Source organism: Pituophis catenifer, unplaced genomic scaffold (genome assembly GCF_029215685.1).
Source record: "Pituophis catenifer annectens isolate HBS135680 unplaced genomic scaffold, rPitCat1.0.hap2 SCAF_18, whole genome shotgun sequence".
Taxonomy (NCBI): domain Eukaryota; kingdom Metazoa; phylum Chordata; class Lepidosauria; order Squamata; family Colubridae; genus Pituophis; species Pituophis catenifer.
In genome coordinates, this window is record NW_027256898.1 from 4,868,044 (window position 1) to 4,879,776 (window position 11,733).

Here is an 11,733-nt window from a genome sequence, read left to right on the forward strand (position 1 = left end):
GCCGCCCTTCTCCAGAGACTCAGGGCGGCTTACAGTGCGTTAAGCAATAGCCTTCATACTTTTGTATATTTTATACAAAGTCAGCTTATTGCCCCCACAAACTGGGTCCTCATTTAACCTACCTTAGAAAGGATGGAAGGCTGAGTCAACCTTGAGCCTTGGAGAGATTCGAACCAGCAGTAAATTGCAGGCAGCTGTGTTAATAACAGGGTGCTTTAAACCACTGTAGTACCAAGGCTCTTTATTTTATTTATTTATTATTTATTATAAATTTATTATATTTTATATAATATTATATATATATATATATATATATATATATATATATATTATATTATTATATAAATTTATTATAATTTATTATAAAATATAAATAAATTTATTATTATTATTATTATTATTATTATTATTATTATTATTATTATTATTACTACTACTACTACTACTACTACTTTATTCCTATCCGCACGACGATTGCAAGGCGCTCCAGCTGGCATCTGGGACATTCGATCCCCGCTTCCACCCTCAAGGGCAGCTCATCCCACCCGGTCTGCAAAGCTACTCCACCTTTAACTTTCCAAGACAGAGCTCGGAAACAGTGTGAAAGCATGCCCTTTTCCTGCCGATAGCAAAATAGCCGTCTTCTTGGTAAGCCGGGAGGATTGGCATGACCGCCTAGAAGTGTCTTGCCTGCTATTTTAAATCGGCATTTCGCCTTTGCAGAGTTTCACGTGACTGGTCAGTGAGAGAGAAAGAGAGAGAGAGAGAGAGAGAGAGAGAGAGAGAGAGAGAGAGAGAGAGAGAACTATTTTGGGCCTGCAAAGCTGGCCTCTTCCGGACAGCCGCTGCCCCCCGTTCCCAGTCTTGAAGGGCAGCGGGCACCACATCATGCCTCCCCGGCAGAGGCTTCACGGACACTTCCCAGCATGGCCCCATCATCCCCGGCATAAGCTGTCTGCAAGGTAGGATCTACAAAACCTCTCCGTCTCTGGAATTGGCCATGTTGCTTTTTTTTTTTCACCTTGGCACCCTTATTTGCTGTGGGAAGATACAAACAAAATCCTTCGGACGCTGAAGGAACAACAGCGTTAAAACAGCCTCTCTTAGATTGGGACAACCCCAAGGACTTTCGAATCCAGGGCCAGCCTGGAAGGTCAGAACAGAACAACAGAGTTGGAAGGGACCTCGGAGGTCTTTTAGTCCAACCCTCTGCTCAAACAAGAGACCCTAAGCCTGGCACGGCGAACTTATGGCAAGCGTGCCAAGGCTGGCACGCCAGCCCTCTCTGTGGGCACGCAAGTTGTCGCTCAACCCCACTGCGCGTGCTTGCGTGCCTCCCACTGGCCAGCTAATTTTGGGGATGCACAGGGGGCGGGGCGCATCTGGGAGACACGCATGCACAGGGTTTGGGTGGGAGCAGTGCATGCGTTCCGGAAGTGCAGAAACAGATCCGTTTCTGGCCTCCGGAGGGCCTCCAGAGCCCGGGGAAGCCGTTTCCACCGTGTGCCCTGGACTTACCTGCATTCAAAACGGGCCATGTGGGGACTCCTGGGAGGGGTGGGGTGAGCGGGGCCAGCCAGGAGTGAGATTTGGGGGTTCTCCAAACTGCACAGAATCTTAGCTAGAGGTTCTCCCGAACCCCTGCGAACCCCCAGCGGCCCCCACCCCTGCATATATCCATTCCCTAAATACATATTAAGGTCTGCAGCTCCCAAAAAGACCCTTTTCTGTTCTCACAAAGCTTGCCTCTCTCTCCGCCCCACCATCCCTTCCCTCTTCTCCTCCAAACCCCACCGAATACGTTTCTCTTCCCAGATGGAAAATTTTGAATACAGCATCCAGCTGAACGACCGGGATTGGGCTGAATTTTACTTCGTCTCCGAAGAGTGCCGCTTGATCCCTCCAGCCTTGGCCGCTGCCGAAGAACAGCTCCTGAGTGATCTTGAGGAAGGGGACGCTGAAGGGAAGCAGGGCCCCCTAGCCCACCCAAAAGCCAGCCGCCTCTCCGTTGATGACGTCCCAAGTGAGCAATTGCTTGCAGAAGATGCTTTCTCCAGCAGCGAAGATGAATCCGAATTAGGCTCCGTCAGCAAGTTTCTCTGCAGAAGAAGTCAACAAGTTTTTCAGCCTTCCCGGCCCTTCCCGAGCCCCTTCTCCAGCCTCCCTTTGAACCCCCAGCTGCCAGAACCTGCCCCCAGCTCTGTGCCTCTTTCTCTTGCTGAAGAAGGCCGCGTAGGAGTAGTAGGTTGGCCTATGGATGCCAAAACTAAGGCGGAAGCCCACATCATCACCCAAGAGAGGGATTCCCAGGAACCACCTCCGAGGCCAGAGACGGGAGCAAAATCTTTGGTGCTGCTGCCCCTCGGTTCGAGTCCCGCAGCAGAGACAACGGAGAGTCCAGAGGGAGCAAATGGCTTGAAATTAAATGATCCCCAAGAAGAGCTTACTTCCCTGACTGCTTCTGCAGCCTGCAAATTCCCAGGATCGACGAGCGACACCGCCGTATCTGGACAACTCGACTTTCCCAAGTTAGGAGACGCAGCTCTAGATCCCAGTTCCCTCAAGGTTCCTTCTGTTCTTTCTCCAACCTCTGGAGAAGCTGAGAATCCAGAGAAAGAAGTCGAGGGCCTCCAGGTTGCCTCAAGGACTTCGTTCCAGGAAACGCGTTCCCTTTCTTCTCAAGAACATTCGGTCCAGGTGACACCACTGTTGGCCAACAGTAGGGCAAGGACTTCTGGAAAGGAAGACGAGGATGTCCTGAAAACAGAGAGTGGAGCAGATCTCAGCAGGAGCTTCAGCCCTAATAATACTTCTCAAGAGGGAGACCGAGCCAAAGACAACGCGGTGGAAGGATGCCCAGAAGTTCTAGAAGAAGATGGATCTCCAGAATCATCTCTGGAGGTTGACCACGCGTCGTCAGGAAAGACGGAAAGGCAGGATAATGGAGAACCTTGTCTCCATCTTGGTCCCGCCATCCCATCCGAAGGAGAGGCCCTAACCAGGACTCAAGAAAACCCAAGATTTGTTCCCTACCCTCTGAAGTCAAATGATTGTTCAGAAGAAACTGTAGCCAACATGACGTGGCCTGAGGTGTACGACTATTTCTTCTCTGATGAGGATCTCCATGAAGTAGAGAGGCCATCATCGGAGGAGGGAAGGTCATGGAAGGCCAGCCATGACCATCCATCAGAGCTACCGGCAATGTCAGGTCCTGAAATGTACGAATATTTCTTTCAGGATGTAGGTGAGGTTGAAGAGGAGACTTGGAGGAGACAAATCGGTCCTTCAGAGACATCCCTCAGCTCTGCCCATGGTTGTGACTTGGAAGAGCCAACATCCAACATGAGCACCACCGATCCCATGGGGTTCCCAGAAGTGTACGAGCATTTCTTTGCGCACCAACCACAAGACAAGGGCATCCGGAGGCCGAATATCTTGGCCGTACGAGCTTCAGAGTTAGGAAAGGCTGTGAGAGCTTTAACATCTCTTGTTGGTAGGCCAGTTCGCTTTCTCAGATCAAAGCGGCCAAAGCGGAAAGGATCTCAAGCAAGAGTGATGCTCGTATCTCCAACGCTTCTGGATGGAACATCCCCAAGACCGGAAAACCTTGGGGTAGCTGTCTTTAAACCAGGTATTCCTTCTTTCCCATCCTTAACTGAGCTTCTGGTTCAACCTGCAATTCTCTACTAATAACTTTCCTAACTTTCATTGCTAAACCAGGCTTCGGAAATCTGTGGAATATCTTTCTTAGGGGACTTATACACTCCTGCCCACCTAAAACACATTTTTTTTTTCATGTGAGATCTTTTGTATTCCAGTCAATGCAAGAACCGAGAAGATCACATATGACATTATTTGCCAAGTCCTTCTGACTTTAGTGCACGAATCAATTTTGTCGGTCTTAACTGGCGGTCTAGATTAGTCTGCAGGAAGGATATTGCAAAATCTCCATTCCCACCCGACTCCATGGGAAGGATACTGCAAAATCCCCATTCCCTCCACACTCCATGGGAAGGATACTGCAAAATTCCCATTCCCTCCACACTCCTGGGGGGAAGGATATTGCAAAATCTCCATTCCCACCCCACTATGGGGCCAGCCAGAGGAGGTATTTGCCAGTTCTCTGAACTACTCAAAATTTCCGCTACCGGTTCTCCGAACTGCTCAAAATTTCTGCTACCGGTTCTCCGAACTGCTCAAAATTTCCGCTACCAGTTCGGCAGAACCTGTCAGAACCTGCTGGATTTCACCCTTGGTGGGAACCCTGGTGGAGCGTGCATTGAGAGACGTAACCCAGCTTCCCTCTTTCAAAATGTTTTGATTTTTGTCTGGACCGAAGAAGCTGTGGGAAAGCGCAGGAGAGTTCCTTTGCAAGGAAAATATTACGAAGATTAAAATCTGTGAACGAGGGCAGGGCAGTCAGCTGAGAAGATGCCATTTTGTAGACATCTAAGAAGGGTTTTGTTTTTTTTCTTGCTTTCTAACCCATTAAGAAAGGAGTGCTCTTTGTAGGCTGAATGAATACAGCTTCTCTGGCAATCTCTTGTTTTTCGTTTATCGTTGAAGGCTAAAAAAACCCTTTGCAGATTCGGCCAAGAGTTGTTGACTCAGAGACCGTCTCCCGCTTTTGAGTTATTTCCAACTCTAAATTGGGCCTCTGACCTTGGGAGAGAAAAGCGATCCGAGACACCAAAGGAAAATTTGTACTTCAGGGACCCTTGAGAGACACAAACAAAACAGAGGAGATGAAAGATGCAACTTAAGCCAAGAATGACCTTTGAATGTCGTTTTTTTTTAAAAAAAAAACGACCACGATGGTGGTTTTATCTAGCACAGCCTCGACCTCAGCCAAGCAGAGATTAAGATTGAGGTCTGGGTTTTTTTTTGTTTTTTTTTTGAGAAAAAGAGGCTTTTGATTTGGCCGGCTGTGATAATCGGGTCTCTGTGTTTTCGTATTACGGCAACTGCACCGTCTTTATATCATTCGTTTTTAAATGGATAACTGGAAGAAAAAACAGTCAGTTCTCACCATTTTCTCCAGCAGGCATAATAAGCTAACCCTAATATAGCCAGTGGTGGGTTTCAAAATTTTTTTACTACCGGTTCTGTGGGTGTGGCTTGATGGGCGTGGCATTGCTTGGTGGGCGTGGCCTAGTCCGCCTCCTGCACCGCGGTGGTGGTGGGGTCGTTTTCGCCCTCCCCGGGCTCCGGAGGCTTTCCTGGTTCATTTAACAAGTGTGGCAAAAAAAAAAAACGCTTGTAAAATTGTGCACAACTGTAATTGCTTAGCTATGGAGGTTCCAATCCCCAGTTGTGGTCATTAATCGAGGAGTTCCTGCATTGTATTATTTTTCAACATAGGCTACGAAATAAATTTTTTCCCCTTTTTAAGTTTTTATTTATTTATTTTTGCAAACATATCAATGCGTGTGGCGCCTGGGTGTCATGCATTCTAATACAAATAGGACTAATAGCATTAGTCGTAGTTATTACTTTCAGTCCAGTTTATATATTTCTAATAGTGATACATATTTATATAAAGTTGCATTCTTTCATTATTCAATGATTCCACGTTAAGAGAAAACTTGGAATGATTGAATAATGAAAGAATGTAACTCTTGAATTATTACTCTTATTTTGTTATATAAAACTGTATACACTAATATTCCCCTTTTCTCTTATTTCTATCTCTTATTCTAACTTTTAACCATCGTTAAAAAGAATATTTTCTTTCTATCCTACCTAACTTCTAATCCTGTCACCTACCAACAAAAAAAAAAAAAAGGAAAGAGAGAGGAAAAGGAAGGCAAATCAAAACGATACCAAAAATGAAAAATCATCTATCCATCATCTCTTGCCCGCTTCAATACTTTAATTGCTATGCTTTTTTTTTTCCTTTCTGACTTGTCTTCCGTATTCTCCTCTTAAGATCTTTATCTCTTTCTACATCTGCTTCTTGGTTGTTGAATCTGAGTATAATTTTGATTTCATGAACCCCTGTGAAGGGTTTTGAGGGAGACCAGGGGCCACACTTTGGATGCCCTGATCCTGCACTAAGGGGGGGGTCAGACCAGTGGTGAGATTCAAATAATTTAACAACCGGTTCTCTGCCCTAATGACCAGCTGGGTAGGCGTGGCTCGGTGGTCATGTGACTGTATGGGCATGGCCAACTCAACATCACTCACGTCGATGGGCGCTTCGCCTTAGCTGTTACAATGTAATAAGGGTTCACCAGAGAGGCAGTTTCTGTAAGCAGGGCAATAAAGATTAGGCTAGAAATACCACCAGAATGTTTCCTTCCTGCCTTCCTTACAGGATTAGCCCTGTAAAGTGGGAAAAAACACAAAATAAGATTTCTTCCCACAACCGGGTCTCCGAACTGCTTAGAAAGTTAACAACCGGTTCTCCCGAATAGGTGCGAACTGGCTGAATTCCACCAGTGGGTCAGACTAGACGTCCTCTGAGCCCCACTGATTCCAAGCACCTACTTTCTTAACCACCTTGGTTCTTTTTTCTTTTTAATTCAGAGAGGCCTCTTCAGCTGGTCCTCACGCCCAGAGATCTGTGTCTGGGATTTGTGGCGTTGGCTTCTTGGGCTGTGAAAACCTCCGACCTTCACTCTCCGGATGCTTGGAAGATTGGTAATGCTTCCCAGGGCTCCTGTGTGTGGGGAGAAATGAGATTTGGGGAGGGGGTGGGGGTGGGCCGAAGATAACCCAGGAATGCTGACCGACTGGTTCCCGTCTGAAATGAGGCAGGAGGAACACCAAGATTTTTTGATTTTTCTCACCCCCGTTTTCATTCCCTCTCTCTTAGCTCCTTATCTTTTCTTTATTCCGTTTTTTTCTTTTTTCCAAGCAACCTTCCTTCCACGTGTTTCAAACCAACAGCACAGAGAGAGAGAGAGAGGCCTGTTTCTCCCTTCTTTATATCTTAAAGGAAGGTTTATTTTTAAAGAATGTAAGAGCAGGACTCTCCCCCCCCCCCCGTTTCTCCCGTTCCTTCCTACTTTTTGAGAAAGAAGCAAATTCAGAGAAACCATTCATATAAGGAGAAAATAGTATTTCCTTTCCTTTTTCCTTTCCTTTCCCTTCCCTCTTTTTCTTCCCTTCCCTTCCCTCTTCCTTTCCTTTCCTTTCCCTTCCTTTCCTTTCCTTCCCTCTTTTTCTTTCCTTTCCTTCCCTTCCCTATCCTTCCCTTCCCTCTTCCTTCCCTCTTCCTTTCCTTTCCTTTTGTTTCCTTTCCTTTTTCCTTTCCCTTTTCTTTTTCCTTTCCCTTCCCTCTTTTCCTTTCTTTTCCTTCCCTTCCCTTCCCTCTTCCTTCCCTCTTCCTTCCCTCTTCCTTCCCTTTCCTTTTGTTTCCTTTCCTTTCTCCTTTCCCTTTCCTTTCCTTTTTCTTTTCCTTTCCCTTCCCTTCCCTCTTCCTTTCCTTTCCTTTTTCCTTTCCTTTCCTTTCCTTTCCTTCCCTTCCCTTCCCTGTCTTTCCTTTCCTTCTTCTTTTAGCTCCCTTCCCTTTCATCTTTTCTTTTCTTTTCTTTTCTTTTCTTTTCTTCCCCTTCCCCTTCCCTTTCCCCTTCCTTTCCCTTCCCTCTTCCTTTCCTTTCCTCTTTCTTTTGTTTCCTTTCCTTTTTCCTTTCCCTTTCCTTTTTCCTTTCCCTTCCCTTCCCTCTTTTCCTTTCTTTTCCTTCCCTTCCCTTCCCTCTTCCTTCCCTCTTCCTTCCCTCTTCCTTCCCTTTCCTTTTGTTTCCTTTCCTTTCTCCTTTCCCTTTCCTTTCCTTTTTCCTTTCCTTTCCCTTCCCTTCCCTCTTCCTTTCCTTTCCTTTTTCCTTCTTTCCTTTCCTTTCCTTTCCTTTCCTTTCCTTTCCTTTCCTTTCCTTTCCTTCCCTTCCCTTCCCTTCCCTTCCCTTCCCTGTCTTTCCTTTCCTTCTTCTTTTAGCTCCCTTCCCTTTCATCTTTTCTTTTCTTTTCTTTTCTTTTCTTTTCTTTTCTTTTCTTTTCTTTTCTTTTCTTTTCTTTTCTTCCCCTTCCCCTTCCCCTTCCCCTTCCTTTCCCTTCCCTCTTCCTTTCCTTTCCTTTCCTCTTTCTTTTATCTTCCCTCCCCACCCCTCCGTTCCTCTCCCCAAGTCCCCCAGGAAGACTGTTTTAAACAGAATTCACTTTCCTTTTGCTTTTGTTTTTGTAGAACTCCTAGTCCTCATGACTGGCATGCAGGGATGCTAGAAGGTTTTTTTTTTTTTTTAAGTGGAAAGGAAAGGGTTTTTTTCTTCTCCCCTCCTTTAGCTAAAAACATAGTAAAAGACAGCAGAAAACAATTGCAGGATTTATTATGTAAAAAGATTGGAATACTGAAAAGGGGGAAAGACTGTGCAAAAAATGCTTAATCTTGGCTTGGTGTTTTTGCTAAGGAAAAAGTTTAAATGTCTTGATCGCATTCATTTATTTAGACACATATTGCTCTTCCTTCCTTCCTTCCTTCCTTCCTTCCTTCCTTCCTTCCTTCCTTCCTTCCTTCCTTCCTTCCTTTCTTTCTTTTTCCAGTACTGCTGGCTAATTTTGGTACCCTCTCGGCCATCCGTTGCTTCAGGAGGCAGATTGTCATGGAAAGTCATCCTGGCTCTTAAGGAGACGCGAAATCAATCCCATTCCGTGAAGGAAGTGCTTTCAAGATCGTTTCCTGCAAAGCAAGAAAGCAAAATTTGGGACCTCTTGAATTGCCGAACTTTACTGGCAGGGTAGGAGGTGAGAAAGAAAGAAGATTAAACCTTCCCTAAAAATCAGCTTTAGTTACCGTTCCTGTTGGGATTTACCTAACCCGAGCCTCAAATCTCTTTCTTTCTTTCTTTCTTTCTTTCTTTCTTTCTTTCTTTCTTTCTTTCTTTCTTTCTTTCTTTCTTTCTTTCTTTCCTTCCTTCTCTCCTTCCTCCTTCTTTCCTTCTTTCCTTTCTTTCCTTCCTTCCTCCTTCCTTCCTTCCTTCTTTCCTCCTCTCACCTTTATCTTCCCCCCTTCTGTCCTCCCTTCCTCCTTTATTTCTTTCCTTCCTTCCTTCTTTCCTCCTCTCATCTTTCTCTTCCCTCCCTCCCTCTTTCTTTCTTTCTTGCCTTCCTTCCTCCTTCCTTCCTTCCTTTCTTGTTTCCTTCCTTCTTTCTTTCCTTCCTTCTTTCCGTCCTCCTTCCTTTCACCTTTTTTCCCCTCCCTCTTTCTTTCTTTCTTTCTTTCTTTCTTTCTTTCTTTCTTTCTTTCTTTCTTTCTTTCTTTCTTTCTTTCTTTCTTTCTTTCTTTCTTATCTCCCAGTTGGGAATTTATCTTAAACTCACAAGGGGTGGTAAGCTATAAAATGAATTACTCACAGACACACAGGAGCCAAAACGCGCTTGAAGAAAGTTATCGGAAGAATTTAGACAGGATTTTCACGGACAAATCAATAAAAGGAACAAAAAGCTTGTGGTTTTTTTTTTTTTTAAAAAAACCCAGCTAGATTTAAGAAAAGGAATAACTGAAAGACAAGATGGTTCTAAAAGGATGTTTAGGCGTTTCAACTACAGAACGTGGGAGGAGAATTTAACATGTAGTGTATAATAGTACAGGCAATCCTCAACTTAGTTTATTTGCTGACTGTCCAAAGTTACGACGACACTGAAAAATGTGACTTATTATGACCATTTTTCACACTTACGACCTTTGCATTGTGCCCATAGTCACGTGCTCAAAATTCAGACGCTTGGCAATTTTCTCATATTTTATGACGGTTGCAGCATCCCGGGGTCACGTTACGTGATCCCCTTTTACGACCTCCTGACAAGCAAAGTCAAATGGGGAAGGAAACCAGATTCACTTAACAACCGTGTCGCTAACTTATCAACTGAAGTGATAAGTGAACTTAACAACTGTGTCAAGAAAGGTCGTAAAACAGGGCAAGGCTCACTTAACACACGTTTCGCATTGGCCACAAAATTTTGGGCTCAGCTGCGGTCATATTTTGAGGACTACCTGTGCTGTAATGGGAAGCTTTTTTTTTTTTAACTTTTAGAGAATTTTGCTTTTCCCATACTAGGGCAGTGAACTGGCTTTTGATGGGTTGGGAACGAGGTTTATTGCAAAAGATGATGAACTGATTTTGGGAAGTTGGTAGGAGGGTGTGTTTCGGGGCGAATCACGTCCGGTTCGGAAGTGCGCGCCCTGCGTGCATCATGTGCAATTTTGGACCCTAGGCGCAAAGCTTCCTGTGCATACGCAGAGGGTCAAAAACAAGTTAAAACCAGGAAGTAACGACATCCGGGCGGGTGGGCGGAGCCTTGCACTCCCGCCGCTACCATTTCAGCCGAACCGGACTGAACCGGTAGCATTTCCACCCCTGGTGTGTTTAGTGGGGAAATTTTCTAGCATCTGCTTGTATATTGAAGCCCATAAATCTTTCCTGGTGAGCGTTAAGAAATGACTTTGTAGGATGCTGCAAATATTATAACAAAGCTATCCAGCGAGTCTTTCTATGTAATTTAGAGAGTTGTGTCAATTTCTACCCAACAAGTAGATTGCAAACGCACACAACTTGGTTTTGTGCTTTTTTTCAGCCCACCCTCCCTAGGGTTTAGAAGGAAATGTTATTCAACTCAGTTTTTTGGGTGGGTGCAAATATATATATATTTGGATCAGCTTGCTATAATCTGTTTGTTATAAATCAGGGGTCATATCATATTTTGAGCGACAGGGAGCCGCAGCAGAGGGGTGAAAGAGCCACATGCGGCTCCAGAGCCGCAGGTTGCTGACCCCTGTTATAAATAGTTCCAGTAAACAAGCATTTAAAACAAAACATTTACAAACACTGCCCTTTTGAATGCTCAAAACACATACCATATATTATTTTGCTGTGATCATCATCATCATCGTTTAATGACCCCCATAATCCCTTGCGGGGTGGAGTCTGGCCAACTGAATGGAGTTAGCAGAACGTGAATGGCCGGATGCCTTTCCTGTCGCCAATGCGGAGTTTTGTTCAGCATATATATATATTCTCATTGTGCCCAGAGACATTATTTTGCTGTGATGTTTATAATTATTGTGTACATAGATCAGTTTAATTTCCCCAATACTGGCAACCTGAGCCCGAAATTAAATGGAGATTCACATGACAGATTTTTTTTTCTTTTCTGTTTCTCATTCGTGCGGCCTCTAAACTAAATCAGCACTTTGACTTCATCTGTTGCTTCAGATGTCTTTTCCACTCCTGCTCTCTGTCTCCCTGATTCTCCAACATTCATTAGGAGAGTAGAAAATATATTGGGATTCAAATAATTTAACAACCTCTGTCCTAATGACCGGCTGGGTGGGCATGGCCAGGGAGTGTGATAGGCAGCCCTCGCCCTCCTGCACCTCCTCTGGGAGCAAAAACGGGCCATGGGGGGTGGGGGACATGCTGGCCCCTCTGTGCCTCATTTTGGGCCTAGTAGGCCTCGCTGCAGCCTTCTGGGAGCCAAAATGGGGCCCGTGAGGACTCCTGGAAGGGACGGGATGGGGCCAGCCAGCAATTTAACTACCAGTTCTCATGAACTGGCCCGAACCGGCTGAATCCTACCACCAACCAGAAGACCTGAACCGGCTGAATCCCACCACTGACTAGAAGACCCGAACCGGCTGAATCCTACCACCGACTAGAAGACCCGAACCGGCTGAATCCTACCACCGACTAGAAGACCCGAACTGGCTGAATCCTACCACCGACTAGAAGACCCGAACTG

The 11,733-nt window shown here is 45.2% G+C and overlaps 1 protein-coding gene across 1 annotated transcript; it reads left to right on the forward strand.

The window, feature by feature from the left end:
- Positions 1-795: 795 nt before the first annotated feature.
- On the forward strand, positions 796-11,111 carry PERM1 (PPARGC1 and ESRR induced regulator, muscle 1). The gene is made up of 4 exons (XM_070956049.1): positions 796-962; positions 1,816-3,631; positions 6,529-6,642; positions 8,539-11,111. The coding sequence occupies exons 2-4, from the start codon at positions 1,816-1,818 to the stop codon at positions 8,619-8,621; spliced, it is 2,013 nt and encodes a 670-aa protein (XP_070812150.1). The 5' UTR covers positions 796-962; the 3' UTR covers positions 8,622-11,111.
- The last annotated feature ends 622 nt before the right edge of the window (positions 11,112-11,733 follow it).